Genomic DNA, 25,645 nt, shown 5'->3' with positions numbered 1-25,645 from the left:
TAATAGCAATAACATTAAGATGCTAGTAGAAATTATAGTACAGATTCTCCTGGGTCCCTTCAGAAAGCTTACGCCCCAGACGCGTAGACTTGTCATTGAAATACGTAAATTGGAAGTCAAAATAAATATCTATCCAACAGGGACAGGAGTGTTCATAGTAATTAAAAATATATTTGTATGGCAAATTGGCGACATCATCATAGTATCATTAATTACCTCCCAGATTCTTTTCGTGTCATTACTACAACTTTTTCCACAACTTTCAATAGTTTAACATAGAGTAGCAAACAATTTTATATCAGTCATATAAATATATTACTTTCGAATATACCGGTATTAAAACAGTTATCAAACGTATAAGACCAGTAAAGGTCCATAAAATATATAATAGTTATAAAAAACCGAGGCGTGCAGTTAAATAACACTACTCCATAACCTTGGTTACACGAACACACTTATTTAACCTTGACTTCTAATGGAAAGCTGGAGGTTTGAAGCATGGCATGTTATGTTAATGAGTTTAGCATACACGAAACAAAGGTATTGCGTTACGAAAAGGGAAATGTTGTGAGAAAACATGCAGACATCCAAGTAGGAATAGATTATTGTTACATACATACATTTTATAAGTAGAAATTATTATAAAAACACAAAATAATACTACTTATAAGTACAGTTTATGCTACTCTAACTTTTTTTATAGCACTCTGTGACCTAAACCCGCATTTTAGCCACGCATTTCTGTGTCCAAAGTAGCCGATTTTTACACCGTACGAATATTGATACACTACCCTCACACTTTTAAATGCCATTTAAAAATTAAAAGTGAGTAAAGCGTATTTTGTTTAAAGCTATAATTATTTTAATATTTTATTTTGGACGTATTTATAAATGTTTTTGCCATTGTGTTTATACTAAGCAATAGCATCACTATAAGACTAACTATTGGGCTTTATCGAATTTTATTGTTTGTTTTGACTGTGTTTGTTTTATTTTCGCTACACACCATAGTAGGAGATATTTAAATTAGGAATCGTTATCAAAATTAGCCATAATACTACTCCAATAGAATCTCGACTAAGCGACCTATTTGTTGTCGTATTTGTGGCATTCGGATTATCGAAAATTTGGATAATTGAGTTTATGAAGAAAAGCTATTTAAACCGATTTAGGAAGGTGATGTTTTTCGACTATATGTTTGTTACGTATGTATTTTTCATTCTTTGGCAAACTCAAACGACTTCATTAATTTTGATACATGATGTGTCGCTGAATTCGTCTAAATTGTGGCGATAACATAGGTTATATTTTTAGCAATCGGGTTTTTGTTTTTTATAGTAACTATTTAGTTGCGATTTGGCGACTTTCCGGAATTTAAATGCACAAGTCACACAAAATGTGATGATCTGTAAGGGTTATTACAAAGTTACTTGTTCACGTTTCACAATCCGAACAATCGCGAATATTTATAACTAAGGTCCGGATAATCGATTTTCTACTGTATCACTAGTATTAGTTATGTATTAGTACATTATGTGATTGCTTATCATATGTTTCTTTAATACGCCTGTATGTAGCCTAAATGGCTTGATAGATTTCGACGTATGTGTGGTGTTAGATTTGTCTTTATCACTAGTGCAGAATAATTACTAAATTTTCTAAATTTCAATGGTTTTGGTTGTGTCACATTTTTATTGCTTTTTTAGTTCATAATTTTTAGTTTCAATCATTTATAAGTTTCAAAATAATTATCATATTTTTTCATATTTCTTCACAAGTATAAGCGGGTTTATGTCACACGAGCTATAAAATAGTATACGATACTTGTGACAAAAGTAGCCTATTATCTGCACGGCGTTTAGCACCCTCGCTGCGCTCGGGCGCTAACTTCACGCCGTGCAAAAATAGGCTACTTTGGCCACGCGTATCGTAATGTACTAATACGAATCAAACGACGCTTCATGCGTAATCCGTCAAGGCGTTTGGGCTGTAGGGTATTCCAACAAAAGAGAAAAACATACATATTTTATTGTGCATTTTTAACCACCTGCGTAGGGTATGTGTGTATGTACGAAAATGTATGTTTCTTGAAGCATATTTATGTACGTTTTGTATGTGTTGTATAGAGATACACACAAACAAACGCAGATATTGTCTCATGGCACGTACGAAAAATCCAACAGGCTTAACGGACTAATTAACGAGATATCATTGGTTTCGTGTAAAGTGTGGGATATTTCAATTACACATTTTAAGCAGTCAGGCTATTAGGTAATATTCATTACTAGCTGACTGGGCAATCGTTGTGTTACCATATAAATAAGAAAATGTTAAGGGTGAACAATCCTTATTTCTTAGGGGTATGAAAAATAGATAGTAGCCGATTCTCAGACCTACTGAATATGCATATAAAATTTGGTGAAAATCGGTAAAGCCGTTTAGGAGGAGTACGATAACTAACATTGTGACACGAGAATTTTATATATAAGATAATGATACTAGTTATAGGCACTAAAACGCTCCGCTCATCACGCTGCTCCCGACGCCCGTCAGTTGTCGAAACGTCCAGTTGTTGGTGCGCGCATTACTCCCAAAAACGGAGAAACGAATTAACGTTAATTTAACAAAATTCAGACGCGTTTTCACGTTCGCGACGGACACCCGACATATACCTACTTCTGCATATAATTAAATTTGCCATCTGTCGCCTGGCGTTTCTCTCCTCGTTTGAACTTTAAAGAGGTCAAAGCTGGGTTTCGTAACGTATTTTATTATCATAGTACCTACGTGTATGAAAGCGTGCGTTAATTGAGCAGTTGTAAAATGATTTTTATGCTCGCCGTGATAGGTATGTCAGTGCGATATATTTTTTTAATGTAACCGAAGGATCAAACGTGCGTGCAGTTCACCTGATGCTAAGTGGTCACAATCGCCTAGGGACTTTAAACCACCTTTGATTTGCGAAGTTCAACCTATAAAAATGTTTTTTATGCGCTTAGACGGCTTAGAGGGACATCAAACTTATGGATTAATCATTAAAGCAACTTGAATGTACTGCAAAGTGACCATAATTTCAACTGCATTGTAGGCATAGTCCTGACCCGTACGAGCATTTTCAAAGCATCGACCTACATAGAGTAAATGAGCACTCCCGACCTACTAATCTATAAGCACCTATGACCTTACAAATCACACTCCATGCGGTAGTGAAAAAACCTTAGATTCTCATTTTACCATATCATTATTACCGTTATCAGCGAATATTGTCAATACCCAAATTCACAAGAAACAATACAATCGGAATGAAGATTGATCCAAATCACCGGGTGGCAGGAAGCAACGGGATGACGGGAAGCTTTCAGCTGATTGATTCGCGCAGCGGGATCTGCCGGGGAGGACGCGAAAGGGTCCTACGAATTATTTCTTATACGCCAAATAAAACCTAAATAAAATTTCTTTTCATCTCTTTACTTGGTAATTCCCCTCCCCCAATATTTACGCAAAATTAGCTTTTTTATAATACATGTAGTAGGAAATCAGCTTGCAGTCCACCTGTTAGTGAACAATGGACATCGTTAACTAACCCCAGATAGGAATGGAGTCTGTTTGAGGTAGGCTACAAACTAGAATACATTGGGCAAGAGTCTTGCCCTTAACACAGCACAGTGGAACTTTTGAGGTTCGGGTTGTACCAATTTATGTATCTGTATCATGTATTATAAATGCTTGTTTCTCATGCCGGGCTTAATATTCCCACTATTTAGTCTTCAGACAACAGCGAGGGCGTTTTAATGAAATGAAAATATATTCATAAATATGCTTTGACATACCCTGACATGCTCTTAAAAAACCCAGTAACGTTTTATTTCAAACGAGCCATCAATTGCTGTCAAAATTAGATAAGAAATTAGCACTTTTAAAACAAACATTAACAATTTAAAATTCTGATTGATACATATTTAGTGTGGGAGTGGGCACTAATATTATAAGCTAGCGTGGGCGGAACAATACGGCACTATTGCATAAGGGCTTACCTGATTTTGTTGATAAGGACCAGTTAAGCACCTCAATAACTAGTATACTCAATCATACTTCTGAATCAATCAATCTTTTAATGAAATTTCACATCAGTGGCTTTGCGGAATGTGTTACTACAACTGGTCACATTATCGTGAGGGCAATCCAAATTTATGTTGAAGTTACATATATAAACTCAATGTAAATTAATTTACTTTTAAATATATCTACGTGTCACTCTTTGATTTGATCAGTCTGTCTGTCAAGTGTATGTATAATGTAGTGTACAGATTCCAAGTAATATATCACGATTAATCCTGCAAGTTCGTTTATATTATCCTATAACTCCTTCAATTTATATGTTATGACCTCACTTTGGAATAAGTCAGTATGTTAATTTATAATTGGTATTGGGTATTTTTAAAGATAAAGTGTACATAAGGACTCGAACAGAATGACAAGAACAGTACCAATAGTAGGATACCACTTAAGAGTAATCAATTTTCTATAAGATATTGAATCACTTATATATGAACCTTCAGTTAATTTCATAAGATACAGAAAAATCACATAACAAATATTTTAATAATATAAAGTAATTATCTGATCATTATGTATTAATTTAATTACAAGAAAGTTATGATAAATTTAATTCTGGAAATAAACAATACATGGAATACTCGTATCCTCTGTATCTTATTCAATATCCTTAAAAATCCATCCTCTCCTTCGTACCTGAAGCAACGTTTTTCGTATGCACGGCCCTCTCTGGCACCCTGCAGACGTCACCTTAAATCCCTTTTAAATTATCCTTCCCACAAAACCTCTCTCTATTCCCACTCCTTCTCTGTTCATGCGGTTAGACTGTGGAATTCATTACCACCTAATATTCGTCTCTCTAAGAGTATTTCTTTGTTTAAAAAGAGAGTCAAAGAGTATTACTTATCAATGTCATAATATAATATGTATGTATATAATTTGTATGTATAATATGTATATATACCTATATATATTGTTTATATGTATGTATCGTATGTATTTATATATTTATCCGTATTTATAACCTTAGTAGATTATTATTATTTTGTTTTTGCGCGCTGAATTTGTTTTCGTGTGAGATTTCCAATCTCAGGGCTGCTGGAAGAAATTTCATTGTGAAATAAGTAGTCCTTTGTACCGTGTTTCTATTATGTTATTTATTTATTACTTTCTCTGTGTACAAAAACTTATAAAATAAACTAAATAAAATACATATACAACAAAAATGTGAAAAATTAAAATAAAATAGCATTTATTTACTAAAAAATTTAAAGTACAAGTGGAGCTGTGAACAAAAGCTAGTATGACAAACTAAATATAGCGATTGCATGTTTTAATGTTGTAAAGACATTGAGCAATAGAAAAAGCAATAGAGAACACTTCAGATGAAGTGATAGTAAATCACAGGTTTTCATGATTCTAATATTAGATATGGTATCAGTACTTGGAATAAGTTATCAGTCAGGAATTTATTATTTCCTGCTACAGATAATACAAAAGAATCTACAACCTTACTGATAAAGGGTTTCAAGGATATCCGATGTATTGCTAAATGGGGGTAATAACCTGTTTTAGTAATATTAGTAAGATTGCCTATTATAATAATAAGAGGAAAATTTTAGTTTACAATTATTTTGGATATTCTATTGTCCATTCATTTCAAGTTGTACAAATGGAATATAACAGAGTATAAATCATATTGTGCTTTGATCACAGATCAAAATTTATTCATTTAAGTAATATGAAAACAGAATAAGTATTGCTAGTACACCATAGATACCATAGGCCATGACCAGTACGAGATCAAAATTATAAAAAATTAAAACGTCTGTTGTAACTTTGGGTCTTTCGATATGTCTATGGCACCCCCAACACAAGCAATTTTGACATGCCATAACTCATCCTGTCTTATCTTGCGACCCTTTAATGAATGTATGATAAAACAGGTGGTAATGTGTGACACAAACTAATTTTATCAGATGATAAAGAATTTTTATTTTAAATATAAATTAAATTTTGTATTCTGTTAAAGTCGGACTTTGTTGATCTGACTCCTATGAAATTACTGTTTATTACTATATCTACTTTATTATGACATAACATGATATGGAAATAAAACTTTAATATAAGGCCAAGATATTTGTGAAAAATAAGGGAAGTAGAAAGATATTATCATCAAACATGCATCTCAATAGAGAAATTTTAAAATGTGCTGGCATGAAGCCAAAACAGCCCATGATAGCATTTTTCAAATGTAAATATGCTTTTTATAAAAAATATTTTAAAGACGAGTTAAAGTTGTGTTTTCTTTTTTTGAAATAAGAGTAGCGGATAAGCATGCAGTCCACCGGTTAGTGGGTACTGCCACCCATGGACATCTGCAATCATTCCCAAGTAAGACTACATTTCTACCTGAGGTTAACCACAGATGCGCCACTAGCCCTGAGGACTACGCTAGAATGCCTCGTAAAAGTATGTCTCCCTTAACGCACACTTCAAATCAGAGCACAGCATTGCTTAACGCTGCTGTAATTGGGAAGAAATATGTGTGGCGGTGGTGCTGCCGGACTCGAACCACAGAGGGTTCTATCACCTTTAAATGTGTCGAAAAGGTACATATAAAGTACAAAAGAACTGAATGTTAGCCACTCTACAGTCCTTGGCTAAGTAGGTTCATTTAAGGACCAACACAAAATTTAATAAATTAATTGGAAAAAGTCATATATATCTTGCCTTTTGAAATTTGTAAAAGGCTGGCACCCATAACAAATCCTAATAGTCTATTGCCTTCTAATTATCAATCATCATCATTAACCTATTATTGTCCCACTGCTGGGAGAAGTGTGCCACTGGCTGTGAGAAGGATTAGGCCATAGTCTTCCGCACTGGCAAGGTGCATATTGGTAGACTTAACATACTTCGACTTGACTTCGAGATTTTTTTAAAAATGTCTCAGGTGTGCCGGTTCCCTAACTGGTTTCCTTCACCGTTTAAGCAAGTGATTATTAATTTCTAATATATCAATACAATTTTATAACTAGAACAATTATTTATTGCGGATATGATAAATATATCCATATGTTGAAAAGGTTAAATACCTCTAATTTAGGTTAATAATAATACCTAAACGAAATAAAATTGGTGTAGGGTCTAAGTATGGTCTTAAGGTATTCCCACTCATAAGGAGAAATCTAGGTAAATTTGTAATTTTTTGAGAAAAGTAGGTCCTAATCCATTAAGTATATGTAACTGTTGGTTTAAATAGTTTTCATAATACATTTCATAATGTGGTTATTTGATCTGAGAAGCACATTAAATGAAGTTAAATCAACAAATAAGTATTGTCACTGAACACATTTTATAAGCCAAAAAAGAGTACATACCATTAGAGCTCTTGAGGTCACGATGTATGAGGGAGATGGGCGCGTCGACATGGAGGTAGGCCATGCCGCGCGCCACCTGGATGGCCCAGTCCACCAGGATGCCGGGCCGGATCTTGCGGCCCGACAGCACGCGGTTCAGCGGCCCGCCACGCGCGTACTCCATCACCAGACACAGGTTCGGCTCCTCCAGGCACACACCCTTCAACGACACTATATTATCGTGCTGCAACATCCAAAACAGTTTCGCCTCCTGCAGCACACTGTCCTTTATCACTTCGATGTCCTCGTTCGCGTCCTGGCGAGCCGCCTTCACCGCCACCACTTCATCGTTCCAGTAGCCCCGGTACACCTTCCCGAAGCCGCCCACGCCGATCACCTCCTCCAGGCTCAGCTCCGAGAAGGACACCCGCGGCGGGTCCACGTCCCCGATGACCGACGACACCGCCAGCGGGTCCTCCTCCGTCACGTACACTGCGGGGAAGATGCCCACGCGGTCCCGGATCTTGCCCGTCCACCAGCCTTCATCGCCGGAGATGTTCGCATCCTTCGATAGCACCTCCACGACCTCCCCGCGGCGCAGCGACAGCTCATCCTCCCCCTGCGCTACGTAGTCGTACACGGCGGTAAACAGAGCGAGCGGTGGACGATCCTCTTCCGCCGCCATAGCCGCGCGGCCGGCCGCTGACCGCGGTGGCATCACCCCGGCCGCGCCGCCATCGCCTCCTTCCTCTCTCAAGCGCCGCGACACGGCTGCGACCTCCGCCCACCACCGAACATAACTACCGCTAGACGTTTGGTTATGATCACCGTATTATTCCGCCATCTTTGTTTCCCACATCGATCATGGCGGTCCTATCCGATTGCTAATCAGGAATCCACTTTCTGCCGGACACGCACGCGGCTACGGATTTCGAAATTACGCGAGACGCCTTCTCTTCGCTGCGATAATGTTAATTATTATCCATTCATCTATCACGTTATTCGATAGACGAACGAAATGACAACCATACCACAGCGAAGTCAGTGACAAACTGTCACACAATGTTACTATATGAAAAGTTTTGCACAAATTATCTAGTAGAAAATAATTGATAAAAAAATGTGTATTGATCAAAAATAGTTTTATCACATTTCAATATACGCTAATATTATTAATTAATTAAAAAAGATAATATCAATTATACAAACTAAGAAATTACTCGTGAATTTTAATAAACCACATGGTTTTCACTATAGCATGTAGATGGCGTTGTGCATGAGAAGAAAAGACGACAATTTCACTGCTTCTGTTACCAATGCTTAACATATGCTGCCATCTATTGGCGGATATGTGTATTACCTTATCAAAGTGATGATTTTAATAGGATTCTGATTATTTGATTATTATTGTTAACTTTGAATCATCTATTACATGTAAAATTAACATATTTTGTTTTAGTATTTTAATTTAATAATTGTGGTTTCATACAATTATATATTATAATTTCGACACATTACACAAGAGGTCCCATGGTGTAATGGTTAGCACTCTGGACTTTGAATCCAGCGATCCGAGTTCAAATCTCGGTGGGACCTACCCGTACGATAGAACTCCTTTTTTTTTTTAACGTTATAAATATAAGCTCTTTTTCCAAGTTTACCTATAAATATAGAATATTTAATTAAAAAAAGTTTTTTTTGCGAAAATGACAGTTTTTACGTCAGTATGTTTGTGTGAGTGTTGTAGGGATGCTGGGTAGGGAGCATTATTGATCGTGCGAAAATGGGATGGCCGTATCCATTCGCGGCGACCACCCAGCCCGCGGAACGTGGGACCGCTTCACAACCTCACAAACACGCTTAAACGCCTTTAAACCTTAGTTTTTATATACTGAAAAATAGCCTAAAGGTCCCCGTTGATGCTTGCGCGAATAAATAAGATAAATTCGGAGTCAAACACCGCGAAAACAGTGCAAAAGTAACGTAACAGCGAAAACGTGACAATATGACAGTGAAAACCGAATGAAAACTCCGCTGATACGCCTCGAAAGCGGGGAAAATTGTGTAAAATGATCTAAATAGTTGAAATATCCGCCTGCAAATGTCGTGTTTCGTAGATGCTTACTGACGTGCTTAGTTATTATTCTTCGGAAGTGCGAAAACAAGTTTACAATGGCCGAATTGCTATCACCAGGTTGATGTTTAGATTATGTGTGTTATTGGCAAAATGTTTGGCAGGATATACGTCCCGAAACGCATGTTCTGCCTAAAATGGTGTTGGCGGAAACGCTGGAATGATATAAGGAAAATACCACTCGCAAACACCGAAGATAAATTCATATTTATTTCATTGTAACGTTTAAACTTGTTATTTAGTTAATTACGTTAAGATGAATACATTTAACGCGCCCACCACGCAAATAAATGCGATTGACAAAATGACAACAGTTAAATCTAAATCAGTTGATCTGGAGGGCTACGTGATAATAGTGGTCGAGACGAAGGATAACAAAATAAAACTGTACGGTAAGTCAATTTTAATTGTACCTTATCGTAATATTATGAACGAGTTTTGAATACATTGCAATTAAGGAGTCTAGGCGTGTCGCTGTAAGGACCCGCATATTTGTAGAAAGGCTCGTGATTTATTCAGACATTGTTACTACTTAAAAATATTGATTAAGTTTTATTTCTGATTGAATTAAGTGAAATTAATTTGCAATTATCCATATAATTTTAAAATTAATATTTACAAATATTTACGAATATTCACGTGAAAAATCCCGTATAATACTCGTACTCATATAAGTACCTACCTACTTAGTTACGAAAACTTATCTTTTCAAATCACCAATAATTCTGAACACTAATAATTCGCTCATTTGTATTTGAGTATTAACTATGTAAGTATAATATTTATAATGCACATACTATATATTTACATATAGCACATACTACATATTTACACCGTTTTTTGTTTTCGCCTATAAATCCCTTAGAGGGCTAGAGAGTAGGCATTAGATATTCGTCTCCCTTAGCATAGGGGAGTTTAACACAATGCTTGTCTGTTAAGAACAGCAGTAGCTGAGTAACTTAACCATGCCCATGCTATACGCTTCCTAGATTTTGTTACCTGCGTTAATATCTTCGAGAAGAGAGGCAGTTGTGTTATCCTTAGCCATCTCGATAAGGCCTTTGTGGGTCGACTCCACAGGCACCACCGTCACACTTATTCCTGCCTTTGAACAGCTGAGTTAAGCGTTGCCGTGTTCTGGTTTGACGGGTGTGGTAGGGAAAAGACACTTATGAGACGATTTAACTTAGTTCTCAGTGGTAGTGCTTCTTCTCCATAACGAAACACATGAAGTGACGGTATATGTATTGACAATGAAAAAGAGTTGTGTAAAGAACCTATTTTATATAAAAACATAAGATTTGTTTTGATTTGTAGCAACGCATTTGTGGCCGACCTGAGATAGAGCTCTAATTTAATATCAGGTTGATTGCAGATGTCTATGTTTGGCACTTATCAATTACCATCAAGTGGATTGCATGGCCATTTGCTTCCTTCATATTATAAAATTGTGACAATGATTGTTTGTTCCATCCAAGGGTCACCATCAGCGGGGAACTTCGATAATCTGGAACTGGCAGACGAAATCATGGACGTGAACGAGACGAAACTGGACGAGATGACCAAGGAAGAAGTACTGAGCCACATACACGAGGTGAGATGTCTTATATTTAATTTTAATAATTACCAAACAATTACACACAAGATATAAATGGGATTAATCCCATTTACATTTACGGATATTTACGTGTCGTGTCAGACAAAATCATATTTATTTATACAATATTTTCTGTCTCATAAGTTATTAAAGTCAGTAAGTTATAAAAGTAGGCAATGATAGCCTAGTGGTAAAGAAACTCGGCCTCTCGATCGGTCCGAGGTTCAAATCCCAGGCACGCACCTCTGATTTTTCAAAGTTATGTGCGTATTAGAAATTAATTATCACCTGCTAAACGGTGAAGGAAAACATTGTCAGGAAACCTGCATACATGAGATTTATAAAAAAAAGTCTCAAAGGTATGTGAAGTCTACCAATACGCATTTGGCCAGCGCGGTGCGCGTAATCTTTCTCATTCCAGAGTCCCGTCACCCGTGTCCAGCAGTGGGACAGTAATGGGTTGATGATGAAGTTATAAAAGTCTGTAGATATAAAAGCAGCTTTATATATTATGTCTATGTACTATCGAAATATGAAGATAATATGCCTGATAAAAAGCCTCTACGTCAGCGGATGTTTCTATGATGATTTGCAGCAGTACAATTTTGAATTAGGGTGGTAGAGCTTTTTCAAAAATTCAGTTTATAAAAAGAGGCACGCAAGACGTTCCTACTTAGTCCTCAAGAGTAGATTTATTATAAGTGATGTATATTTCTGTCACCATTAAATTATAACTACCGTTTCTTCTTGTCTCATGAGAAGGGCTACATTTACGAGTATTACAATTCGTCCACCACGGCACCACGTTTATAAAATGCAAATTTATAGACTTCTCACACTTTTTAAAACTTCATTAAGAAATCTCTAGTATAAAAGATTTTCACAATGTTCCCTTTAACAAGCAAAAATCAACTAAGTTAAATGCAAAAATAATGACTCTCGGATTCGATACTAGTCTTCAGGTAGGCATACATTACACACTAATATCAAAAACGTTTTGTTCCAGTGCATATCATCGTGTTTAATCAAACTGCGAGTGAAAAGGCGGAGTGAGACAAAACTACGTAAGTTTTACACACTACATTGAATATATTCACACTACATTGAATGTCTAATGTATAGTAGGCAAAGACCTCATTAGCTCAACTTTGTCGAAGCAGGCCAAAGACCTATGTACAGTCAGCTTCGTTAGTAGATGAACAGATCAAAATTCCGAAAATACCTATACACCTAAACATACCTTTTTTTTTTGTCAAGGGGGAAATCAAAAGGTACCAAGTAGCCGAGTTATGTGGGATTTTTACCGCACTAAAACCCCCCCGGTGGCCGTCCTCTGCGCTGCGTTGAGGGCTCCGGGATCTCCTAAGGAACGCAACCGGAGTCCTCTTAGCGCGTTGCCCCGTCGGGCTCCGCCCAGGTGAGCTTGACGCTCGCCACACCATCTGGTGTATACGACGGTATGCGACCACACATACCGTCGTCCTTCCCGGGGCCGCTGGCCGGCGGTTCGAGCTCCCACTCTTGCCGCCCGCAACCCCGGAAGCCCCCTTTTAGTCGCCTCTTACGACAGGCAGGAGATACCGTAGCCCTATTCTAGTCCCGGAACTACAGGGACAACCTAAACATACCTAGCATCATAATTAGATGAATATCGTAATGTAAAAATTAGATGAACACTAACGCGCCAAAAGTAGCTGAACACCGTATGTGCAAAATGGCTAACGTCATTAAATGATGTGTCACTGTTCAGCTACTTTTGACGCTGTAATTTTCATCAACTTTAGAAATTTTACGATGTTCATCTAATTATGGTGCTAGTTGTGTTCAGCTACTTATGTACGCTTGGGTGTAGAGGTATTTTTGCAACCTTACTCTGTTTATCTACTTTTGGAGCTGGCTGTACATGATCAATATTTTACCACGAGCAATAAAATATGAGGTTAATTAAATAATTGGGTGGCTTGAAATTACTTATAATTTAATATACATATAATACTCACTAATGCTCGTCATTAATACTTAGTCTATCCAAATTTTGCTTTCAAAGATCGAATTGACAAAGTAGGTAGAAATTGTCAAACCACGTTCTTTTGTATTTAAAACATTGAATGGATTGATTATTAATAACTGGTGTAAGAGGCCGATTTACTAATTGACTGAGCAATCTGGGGCCTAGTGCGGCAGATTTTAAGGGCGGCCAATGTATCTTGAACGACTTAGTGTTACAATTTTTTATTTAAATTTATTCATATAGGTTTTAATCACCCTCCAATCTATATAGTAATTTATATTGGTCTACGTGTCTGGTCTGAACAGCCTTGAACTAGGGTATCGAATTATAGTTGTCGTAAGGGTGGCAAAATTATAATAGTCTGCTGACGACAACTGTTTAAAAATTTTATGTGACAATTTAAAACTCTACATTCTCTACATTATTCAAATAATTAATTCAATTTAATGATAGCTTATTTTTACGTGAGAATATGTTGCTATCTTTAGTATTTCGTAACTAAGTAGATACTTAAAAGCTTATTTGAGTTATCGCCTAACTGGCATCGAACCTGGGACAGTCTTCGCGAATGTCCAACATACCAGACCATAACATATAATTTGCCCATCACTAAATATGAGATATAATATTCAAATATAACTCGGCCACTATTTATAACTACTTGAAAATTTAGCAAAGACCATCCTAACTTCTTTAGAATCGCCTGAAAACCTTTCAGCGACCAAACTACTTTTCCTAATGCTTCCCGTACCACGTTAACACGATTGCACCGCTCTTTGCCGTGTAATATGATTATAAGGTGAGTCCGAATGGCTTCCACGAGCGAACCGACTTATTCCAGCCACTTAAGAACTTCCTAACGAGCTGTAACACAAAGTGCCAAAGTCTACAATCGAGGAAAACTCGTTACAATAAACGGAAAACAAGTTACTGTGCATTACTTGCAGCCAACCACGAGCACGCAAAACAACGTAAGTTCTTTCCAACGACACAGTTCTAAAGTCGGTGAGTAACACCGTAATTGGAACTCTGTCGCTCCAAGCGTCACCACAAGAAACGCACATTCGTGTAATTGTGCGCACACGCTACGTTTTCGCTGGACGTAGCCTTTGAGGTTATACTCCGAGTGTTGCCACGTATAATTCAATTTCCCCCGTTTACGGAACTATCACTGTTGGAAACCTCAATTAGTTATCGGCTTCGAGTTATATCATATCTAAACTAATTAAAACTTTGGTGTCAGTTCCCGCGCTGCAGTTACAAAAGGATAATGTAACGAACTGAATAAATTAATAACTTTAGCGCTCTCAAAGCATTTCTGTGTTTCGAACTCTACGAATACGATCATCATTCTGTATTTGGAAGGTAGGTTTAATTTAAAAATGGAAAATTTGGAGAATTTTGGATTCAATTTCAATATTTGATTGCAAGTGGGGAAAAGCTTGCCTTTTTGCTTTATGTTATCTTCTGGTAAAAGTTTGATTGACCTAAATGTTTAACTGGATCGAAGCCAATCGCAAATGGTAGTAAAGTGACTTTTGATTATTCAGTCAGAAGCACGTGTGTACATTAAATGCAATAAATGTCTTTATGAAGATTTATCAAGGGAAATGAATGTAAAATTAGGAACCCATCTTTAAATGTCTAATAGATCGCGTATAAAAATAGTTTATAGAGCTATTCAGGAGTCATAATCGTGTGATACATTTATTTAAAACTTTCAAGTGTTAAATTTTAAATTTATAAGTCTATAAATAAATAATATCATTGACCAATTTTGCAATATCCCAATTTTGCATTTTGTGATATCAAATGCAAATCAGTCTTATATGATTGCTTCTAATCAGAAAATCTGCTCAAAATCTAATAAACATCCACTGATCCAGCACAGATCTTTTACAAACCGACAGATCCAGACGAAACATAAAATCAAACTAGAATGAAACCAAGAAACAAAATTGCAAAAGTCGATAAATCGTTTGAGCATACTACATTTGTAGGTATTTTAATTTACTCTACTATTAACAAGATACGAAAGAATTATCTATCTTTTAACAAGTCAGCAAGTCATTTTCACGAACAATAAGCCAATCTTTCCAATGTTTGCAAGAACACAGGTGCCACTAGACCTCGTCTGAGATTAGACAGCTGATATTTAATTAGCGAGTTGCAGTTATTGTTTACTAAGTGGCAACACTAGCAGCGGGGGAGAATCTAGAACGACAACACTGAATGACAAGTTGTCCACTATTCCGCTTACCGGTACGTTTTGTACTGCACAAATTTTATTGGAATATATTTAATGTTTTCGCCAAGGAAAACGTTTAGACAATACAGAAGTGTAGTGCCGTGTTAAGTGATAGAGTGTGGTGTGCGTAGAAAGTGTTCGGGCAGTCGTGTCCGAGGTGAGTGAACTTGTCCGTAAGGCTTTAGCCTTTAGCCTGGCTCCTCTCGTACTTCACTGGCCGTACGAGATGCGGTTTGATTGTCAACCGGATTCACCTCCAGCTCAACTTGTTCAAACTATTTGTTGTTACATTTAATTCGCGTGAAAAATAATTCCATGTTATTTTTAATAAGTAATTTTTACTTGATACAAATTTGCAACTTAAAATTAATTTGCAGTTACTCAATTAAAATTGGCGTTAATTCCAATTCGGAGGTAGAGTTGACTCTACATTGTAATCTCTAGATCCGATTAGTATCCGATACGAAACGTCAATTGCAAGCGATAATAATAGAGTTGCAATTACGTAAATCTGTAATTGTTGTACGTATCTATAGTGTTGCAAAAAGAATAATGGATGGTTGCAAAAAACCAGCCAACCTTGGGTCGCATCAGCTCAGCATCACGTCATACCACGATTAAATTTTAACTATGATTTTATATTCGTTTGCGGTCCCATATATATCCTAACTCCGGCAATAATAACGCATAACGCATTTAAAATACCTTCAGCTCCAGAACATAATCAAATCAAATCAATAATGTTATTACGTAAATGACTTTTTTCGTGGAAAAAATGGGTAGTTTTGTCATCGTTTTTTCTCTATATACTAAGGCTTACGAAACGGTGGTTGCTTATTGACTTTCGAAAAATTATGCAAAGAATCTAATGTAAATATAAATATTTAAATGTAAATATTTTATATTATTTTTTTAGTTGGATTTATGTCCCACGGCTGGGCACGGTATTCTGTTCCAAATATAAACATTTTATTTTAGTTTTTAATGGGATTTTTTGTGCTACTGCTGGGCACAGATTTTTATCCACAGCTTTGGGAAGTCTAGGGCATATACCAGCGTACTACAGTAAGTCCTATTAGTCAATTTAAAATATACAAACTTGTGTTATTTTCCATGAATATATTTTCATATTTAGAAAATTCACTTACTGTATATTTCCTTATATTTATGTATTCCGTAGTACCTTGGCACGTCGAAGGTATCAAGGTTTATTGTAAAGCTTATGTAGAGTTTAAGCAAGATCGGAATTTTAAATAATTGATTTTCTAAAAGGTAAATGAGTACCTAGATACGTACCAAGTTTAAGGGAAAATCGTGGCATTGTGAATAAGGGATAAGGGGTAATAATAATGTATTAAAAATACTTCAAATTTGTTTTTCACCAAAGAATATCTATCAACATTTTTCCACGTCACACTCACGTATCATTGCTTGGCCAGGTAAAATCTTTTTTTTATTTTGGCATAAATCATAAGTATTTCGTAGTTTCGAAGTGTCATTATGTCGTACCCAATTAAGTGGCCTATTATTTCCAGTAATACCCGTCAAAAACAAATTTTCCGAGCATCTTCTAAAAGTAGACTGAAAAATAGACAATTTAACTTTCAATTGTTAGTGCCATAAACATATGCGCTTAAAAAGACAGTTAATGAATTGGACATACAAGTCAGTTATATACATGTATAAATTACACCAAATGTTTGCCAATGTGATCAAATATTTGTCTTAGTCACCAACGTGTTGTGCAACAACTAAACTATAATCTCGCGTAAATCAAATACATATTTCCGCATGAGTCATCAATGAAAATGCATCCACTGCCTTGCAGGTTTAGGTAACATATAATAATTCATATAAACCACGTATGTATAATATGTGTTAAAAACTGTGACTTAAAACTCCCCAGATTTAAAGCGTATTTATCTATCATGACCATGGTTATATCTCCCGATTAAAACAAGAGGCTGATGACCCAGGACTCCGGTAAATAGAGTTCGAAACCGAAATAGGGTTTGAAACTTACCAGACCATAGCCTTCTACTCCGCATAAACCCTAACTATGCTAAGGCTAACAGCAACTAAAACAAAAAATATATATAACATAATATAGATCTGTATAACCATTTAGATAATATCACATTTGAAAGATTTTTTTCGCTGGACACGGTCTCTCTTCACAGAGTGAGGAGTTTAGGGCACTTAATGGCACACCACCGCATAGACTTCACACACAATTGAGAATTGTTCTTTAAAAGAACAAATGAAAGAACTCTTGTATGTATATGTTTTCTCAAGACGGTTTTCTTCACCGTTAAAGCAAGTGATAATTCAAATTAATTTCTAACATTGAAATAACTTTGAAAATTCAGAGATCCGTGTCTGGGTTTGAATCTCAGACCCCTGACTGAGAGGCCGAGTCAACTACTAGCCTATCATTGCCGACAAACTGCAGCTTATCTATATTACCTAAGACTTATCGCTTTCGAAACACCAGATCCCTGAATTGCAAGCATCCATTATGCCATTATGAATAAGCCTTTTAAAACCAGCACCAGTAGACAGCACCATCAGATATAATACCTATTAATAATTTGTAGCGAAAAGTAAAACCGGTATTGGTAACGTCAGCAGTGCCGACTTTTACAACTCGTTTCAAACAGGTTTGGATTAATCTTTGTTGTTGACTGTAGGCTAGTTCTTTAAGCGACCTAATTAACCAAGAATTTAAGTTCCAAGGCTATTTTGTAAGCAAGGAATGGGTCGTCCATGTGTTAAGATCATTGCCGCTCATGGATTTAGAAATGCTAACTCGCAAAAAAAAATCTTATCCAATTTTCATTACATATGCCTTAGTAAGCTAAAGTTCTCATTGTTGTAACGTAACTATATTGAACAAATGAACACATTACCTCTTGCTGCCTCATCGTAGTGGCAGTAGCGCTGTAGTTTAAAGGGTGTGGTGGTGGTTTTGTATAAATTTAGCTCAATGACATTTTTTTTATAATATAGGAGTAGCAGACGAGCATGCAGTCCACCTGATGGTAAGTGGCTCCTGCCGCCCATGGACATCTGTAATCAACCCCAGATATGTTTAGATATTCCTACCTGAGGTCGGCCACAGATGCGCCGCTACCCCTGAGGACTAAGCTGGAACGCCTCGAAAAAGACACGGAACACAGCAACGCCTAACATTGTTGTTATTAGGCAGAAATAGGTGTGGCGGTGATGTCGCCGTAGTCGAACCACAAAGAGTTCTACCACCTTCAAGAAATTACCTCCTCATCTCATGTCTTAGTCCTTAGGCCGATCGGATTTCAGGGTCACTAACCCTGTTCTATGGAGTTAGTTACAGATTAACCAGATACCAGTCCACCTGATAGTAAGTGGCAAGTGTCGTCCAAAAGCATCTATAATCAACCGCACACAGGATAAAAGTCCTACATGAGGCCAGCCAGAAATTTATAGCTACCCCTAAGAACTAAGTTAAAACGTCATGTATGAACCCTCTTGGTATACAATCTAAAATGAATGCATCCAGGTTTAAGGGCACTTTATAAAATTGGTTTTTAGTCAGACTCGATAACCAAGTTAACACGGAGCTATAAAACTGTTTGTGCCACGTTATCGTTCATTAACGACTGAGTAAAATGTACGTACACACGTTTCACTTGATGGGTAAATTTCATCGTTTATTTTAAGGTGCTTAGTATTTTATCTATTATTTCTGCGAGACATGGTTACAGAAAGTAGTTTAGAACTAACCAACATGGTTTGAAAGAATGCTTGAATAAGACAGGAGTTGTAATACACTCGGTCAAATTAATCTAACAATTAAGTTCTGTTGCATAACTAAAGAAAAACATAAAACAATGTAGGATTTTAACTTAACAGTATGGAAAAGGCAGAACTTAGGCAGGATCACCGGTGTCATTCATTTTTAGTCTGCCGAAAATTTAGGCACGTTGAACTTTTATCACTCTTCCAACATGATTTTTGTTTAAATAAACGTCACTTTTATGGTCATTTTCAGACCTTAACTATATAATCGGGAATCCTTACTTCCTTACTAATATTATAAATCCGAAAGTAACTCTGTCTGTCTGTCTGTCTGTCTGGTTGTCTCTTCTTCACGCCTAAACCACTGAACCGATTTTAATGAAATTTTGTACAAAGATAGTCTGAGACCCGAGAAAGGACATAGGATAGTTTTTATCCTGGAAATCCCACGGGACCTAGGGATGGCGATCTAAGATCGATTAATCGGAGAATCCATCTTTTGGACCAAAAAAAATGATATTTCGATATTTTAATCCATATTAGTAAGGATTGAATCGTAAGCTATGCATTTGATCAAGTGATAATCTTTAGCAAAGTTGTTGTCTATGAGCCCACGAAGGTTTCGGTGTTGGTACGACCAATTTTCGCCAGATGGCGCCACTGTCATTCCAAAAAAGGTACGAATTTTCAGTTTTACGTATGTTAGTATGTCATATTATTTTCTTTTAAACGCGGGCGAAGCCGCGGGCAAAAACTAGTTATAAAAAAAGTAAATTTTGTTGTTTATGTAGATTTTCTTTGTCATTCTTCTCGTTAACAGACTTCATATATCAATAATTAAGTAATTAACAACATTAATAAATGTAAAAGTCCCAAAGCAATTAACATATAATGGCTGTCGCGTGTCCGTGCCTCTATATCATGGAAACGAATAGCGGTAATAAATACATCAGCTGAAGTCTCCGTACGATATGAGCATCGGTTTTGTACAGCGAGTTAGATGCACAGATTAGTTAGGGGCAGACCACATGCTCGACTATACAATATTTACAAACAGTTAAGTATAAGGCAATGAATAGATTCGTTAATTGCAATGTATTTCGTTCCATACAACATGACTTTACTTAATAGGAATATTATGTATGTAATAATATAAAGCAGTTGAAGCTAACTGCAATCATTGCTCGAGTGATCACAGTAGAGTTTGAAAGCATCACAGAACTTTTCATATTTTTTTAGCTTGGTTACTGTAATGTAACCTCCTCATTCGCCTTGCCGCAAATTGTTGACCGATTGCTACCCTTATACGAGCAGGTTGAGGTAAAAAGTATTTTATGTATTAAACTATTCCCAGCGAAGTATTCTAGTGTAAAATACTTAAAATGCCTTAGGCAAAGCAGACAAATGAGACAAAAACTTGTTACATTTTGCTATCGTAAAACGGTAACTATTTTTAAATTTCAGATTAATCTATATCTTGAAGGTGGTAGAACCCTTTGTGGTTCGACTCCGGCGGCACCACCGCCACACCTATTTCTACCTAATAACAGCAGTGTTAGGCGCTGCTGTGTTCCGGTTTGAAGGGTGTGGTAAGGGAGACATACTTTTCCGAGGCGTTCCAGCTTAGTCCTCAGGGGTAGCGGCGCATCTGTGGCCGACCTCAGGTAGGAATATCTAATCCTATCTAGGGTTGATTACAGATGTCCATGGGCGGCAGTAGCCACTTACCATCAGGTGGACTGCATGCTCGTCTGCTACTCCTATATTATAAAAAAAAAAAAAAAATATCTACTTCACTTTTCTTATAGACTCAATTGAATGCAAAGGAAGTTATTTTAACTTATTTATTACGGATTATTTTAACATTATGTATAACACCAATTCTAAGCATATCAAATGCAAATCCGTACGCTCTATCACTGCATTACACTGCACCCTGACTCACTATTTCGTCTCTCTTGACGTAACGGCATGATGTAAAGTCACGCCGCCATTGTCATTACTTCCCACATAACTGTTCACTTCAGCGCTCTTTTGTTTCTACATTCCAGCACTCGCGGGCCATCGGGGATAGGTAAACGATTCGTTGAATTAGTTAGAGGCATCGTATGGCAATTAAATATATGACTTAATAAATTAAAAAAAAACAATCGTCTATATATTACGGTTTAAGAGATAGAGCCCTGTGACAGACGGACAGACGCACAGACAGCGGATGCTAAGTAATATGGTTCCGTTTTTACCCTTTCGGTATGGAACCCTAAAATAGAATTGACTTCTGTATTACTATAGACTGAAAAATAATTTAATTGTAAGTTGGTTTGATACATAATTCTGAAGTCGGCGCTTGATCATTAGTTGTTGAAAAAATCGCGAACATATAAACTTATATACACAGCGGTTGGATACTGAACCACTTTTTTGAAGTCTGTTAACAATATGAAGTACTGATTTGAAAAATTTAAGTCAGTTGGCCACATGAGCAACAATGAAAGTCAGAATCATAAGCAGTCGAATATGGGGTTTTATGTTTCGAAGCCACATTATACCATCTGTCCCGGTTGTCACCAATTGATAGCAGATGTTAAGCTGTTTTGGAGTCCTTATGGGTAGTTCGAAAACTCAGGTACGTCACTAGAGTAAAAATCCCACATAACCAGCAGGACACCAATTTCTTAAAGGTTTCCTCAGTTGTCAACAAAAAAGGTCACCGACTCGTATTGTCCTCCACCAATCTGAACTGGGATATATTGTGAAGATCTGTTTCCAGTACTGACAACTAAAAAGTTTACAGCTAATATGGTACTCCTTTTGAAAATACAAAATCATTTGTCAATTATCTACGTAGTTATTTTTTAACATAAAAGTCCATTAGAAGTCTTTCTGTAGCGCTAAACTTGTGTTCTACTTTGGTGTGAAACAAATGGTCTGTAGTGAGGAATTAAATTTTTGACCCAAATATTTTAAACAGTCCCTTTGTTGAGTTTGCTTTTGTCAGCACAGCTGCAGGGCGGGGTTTTCAGTGTGAATGTTTTGAGATTGCTTCTGTTCTGTAATATTCAACTAATGCTGTCGAAAATGTTGCATATTTCCGAAGTTAAAAGACTCGTTCATTTGTTGTAATAACAAGCGTGTGTTGACATAATAGTATCAGTATTTAAGATTGGATCGAAAACTGAATCTACAAATGCCTATGTCTGGTCATATCTGATTGTATTGGAATATTTGATGCCCGAGGATTAACGTGTAAACCACAGAAGCTTGGCGCATGGTGCCGCATTGCAAGCTCAAAGATCTTACCAACATTAACTTCCAATAAGTTATAAAGACTGCTTTCCCATAATAATAACTATGACCGACAGCTAAACATGTTATCCAAAGCATGAAGTTGATGAATGATATGAAATTTAAACGGCTCGATTATTCTATTTCCTCTATATAACATGAAGCAGTTATGCGTTTCGATTAATGAATTTGAGAAAAAAATGAGAAGTAGCCACTAGGTTACACTCTGAAGTTGCTTATCTTTGTAAATCAGGTACATACTTACATAAATAGTGGGCCAATGCACTTACTCTTCATACAGCATTATAAATTTGCTCATAACTTATAAGATATACATAAATTTTAACAACAATATTCCATTCTCATTTAAAGAGTACATGGTTAAGTGGATCATCCGAACACCAAAGAATAAGCGACATGTATTTTTTCTAGCAGGCATTGTATGCAAAACACCACACCTATAGGATTAACTGAATTGAATTACGAGTAGGTGTGAGTGACTGTCATGGCGGAGAAAATTGAAATTGGTTTAAGCGGCACAAGTGATAAGGTTGATAAGAAATGACATGCGGGATTTAAATAAATATAATTGACGTTTGAGTCTGTTTTTTTGGAAATAACTGCCATTTGCCTAGAAGTTGGTAGGACACTTTCTTGTTCGACTCTTACAGTACCACTATCACATCTATTTCTGACGGATTACGATAAGTATGAAAAAAACTTCTTATTTAGGATAGACTTTTGACCAGTCGTGGACTCCTGCCAAGGTTTACTGTGGATTACAATTGGGAATTATGTGGAGATTTACAACATCATTAAAATCAACGTTCATAACATATATTTGATAAACAAATGGAAACGTTGACCAACTTGGTTTACAAAATTGCGAGAACAAACGATTTCATTAAAAATAGAAAATCGATTCTCTATTTACAGCGTCCGCCCGCCCACGGGAAGCCTGTAACATGCAGTGTATCTTTGTATAAATCTATCTATGTTTTAATATGTATTTTCTGATAACAAGCTTTTCTTTATAGAGTGGACCACAATGGAAATCTTCAGCAAAGTTTGTTGCGGTTCTACGGAATATTTTTTTACATTGCTTGTATGTTTAGTTTTCATTTTAATACTCTTGAAAATATGGTGTTTTAAAACCATTGTTTCAAGTGCATAGTCAAAATTACAAAGAAATATATTGGATGATTGTAGGTAGTTAAATCTGAGTGTCACAGATACTATGTACTTCAAATTAAGGTACGATGCTTCAATCAATTGTCCCTCTTACCAAACTATTCAAACTAAACCACAGCAGCGCGTAACACTGCTGTTGTAAGGCAGAAATAGTTGTTGGCGCTGTGGTAATAGTCTCCAGTTTTTTTTTTATATAATATGGGAGTAGCTGACAAGCATGCAGTCCACCTGATGGTACTGCCGCCCATGGACATCTGTAATCAACCCCAGATAGGATTAGATATTCCTACCTGAGATCGGCCACAGATGCGCCGTTACCCGTGAGGACTAAGCTGGAACGCCTCAGAAAAGTATATCTCCCTTACCACACCCTTCAAACCGGAACACAGCAGCGCCCAACACTGCTGTTATTAGGCAGAAATAGGTGTGGCGGTGGTGCCGCCGGAGTTAAACCACAAAGAGTTCTACCACCTTTAAAACCTGCTGTCGTAAGGCAGAAATAGGTGTTAGCGTTGTGGTAATACTGTCTCCTGAGTAGAAGCACAAACAGTTCTATCAACCTTTTTTGAGCTAAATTAAAATGTGTGTATTATACACCAGATATTAATGGTTGTTCGTTCAAATAAACATTTAAAAAAGACTTTCTCAGTATCGAACTACCTAGAAATGGGTACCGTTCAGCTGCGTTGGAATGTAGGGAACTGGTTCCGTAGTTAGCGGCTCTAAGTGACCAACATCCAACCATCTAGCAAGCAAATGTAACCTTTATTACTTTCCATTACGCTCTATTTCTCTTAAGCTGTCCCATCACATTCTGATGCCAAGATAGACCATATCATCATTATGTAGGTCGTGGAGGAATTTAGTATCTGTTGCTCTAGTTTTAAAGTGTTCTTTTAAGGTAACTTTGATAATATTGCAAAAGTTAGCATTAAAACTAAAGCATGTAATTTAATAATCTCTGTTAAGATTTTAACTCGTTTTAACGGAATTTAATAGGAGTTTCTCAGCTTAACGCTTTTTCTAGTACCGTACTTTTTAAGTTATAATATTTTTTTGCTAAGGGGAAAGGCGTTAACTTCTTACCGGGTAAAAATTAATTTCATATTAATATGTATGCAAGTTGATATGGTTTGATCAGGGTGGTACTACCACTTCATCTATTTGTAGTGTGATACAGTTCTTGCTTTTATAAGAAAACGTGGATGTCGGCTTACTTAAATATAAAATACCTCTCAATTTTCAGTTATGTGTTGTGTATTAGAAATCAATCGTCACTTGCTTAAATGAAGAAAAACATTGTACAGAGCATGCATGAGAATTCTTATATACGAGTACATGCATGCATGAGTTCTGAAGGATGTGTGACGTCTACCAATTCGTACATAGCGAACGCGATGGGCTATGGCCTAAATCCCTCTCCTCTAAGAGCCCAGCAGTTGGACAATAATTGACGATGTCGGCGACGACGGGAATATACAGGGTGAATTTTTCAAATAGTTTATTTTCTTCAAAATTTCCCTTTTCCTTTAATTTGTCATATAACATTACTTCCCAGATTTTGATCCTTATAAGCAACACTATCAGATAGTGGAATAATATAGAGGGTGTATTTTTTTTTTCAAAATGATCTCGTTCGATTTCCGGCTAAGGAAAGAGTTATTTTAAAAAAGTAATGATGCAGTTTTAGTTTTTATTAAAATCGGCCTCGTAACTCCTTTCAGCATTTTTCGCTAATCCTTATAGTTTCGGATTTGGCCCTGAAGGCCCGTTTGAAAAATTCACCCTGTATACATACAACTATTACCTACTACGCACGGGAAATAGGTTAAAAGTCTCTCTGTAAATTTGCATTCGTAACAAACACTTTCATCGTTAATATGAGAGAAGCTCTTGACGACGAATTGAAACTTGCAAGTTACCTACTAACTTATTAATTTTCTATTTCCGGCATCTCGGGCTAATTAAGTTTTACCCTCCGTCG

The 25,645-nt window shown here is 36.5% G+C and overlaps 2 protein-coding genes and 1 non-coding gene across 4 annotated transcripts in view; 2 read left to right on the top strand and 1 right to left on the bottom strand.

Annotated features, from left to right (window-relative positions):
* The window catches only part of slpr (mitogen-activated protein kinase kinase kinase slipper), a 69,039-nt gene extending 60,571 nt beyond the window's left edge, over window positions 1–8,468 (bottom strand). For both annotated transcript variants that reach the window (XM_073091833.1, XM_073091909.1), the window contains exon 1: window positions 7,440–8,468. In XM_073091833.1, the coding sequence (XP_072947934.1) occupies window positions 7,440–8,136 (697 nt within the window). In that variant the 5' untranslated portion in view covers window positions 8,137–8,468. The remainder of the gene's footprint in view (window positions 1–7,439) is intronic.
* A 474-nt stretch (window positions 8,469–8,942) lies between these two features.
* Window positions 8,943–9,014, top strand: TRNAQ-UUG (transfer RNA glutamine (anticodon UUG)). Its single transcript has one exon. It is a non-coding gene; the product is annotated as a tRNA-Gln (tRNA).
* A 206-nt stretch (window positions 9,015–9,220) lies between these two features.
* The window catches only part of sdt (MAGUK p55 family member stardust), a 182,291-nt gene continuing 165,866 nt past the window's right edge, over window positions 9,221–25,645 (top strand). Inside the window, exons 1-3 of the mRNA XM_073091756.1 lie at window positions 9,221–9,944; window positions 11,031–11,146; window positions 12,156–12,213. Coding sequence (XP_072947857.1) covers window positions 9,809–9,944; window positions 11,031–11,146; window positions 12,156–12,213 — 310 coding nt within the window. The 5' untranslated portion in view covers window positions 9,221–9,808. The remainder of the gene's footprint in view (window positions 9,945–11,030; window positions 11,147–12,155; window positions 12,214–25,645) is intronic.

This window comes from Epargyreus clarus, unplaced genomic scaffold, assembly GCF_041222505.1.
Source record: "Epargyreus clarus isolate Ecla_fem2 unplaced genomic scaffold, WU_Ecla_fem_2.2 ptg000001l, whole genome shotgun sequence".
NCBI classification, from domain to species: Eukaryota; Metazoa; Arthropoda; class Insecta; order Lepidoptera; family Hesperiidae; genus Epargyreus; species Epargyreus clarus.
This window is presented reverse-complemented; position numbering and strand designations above follow the sequence as displayed.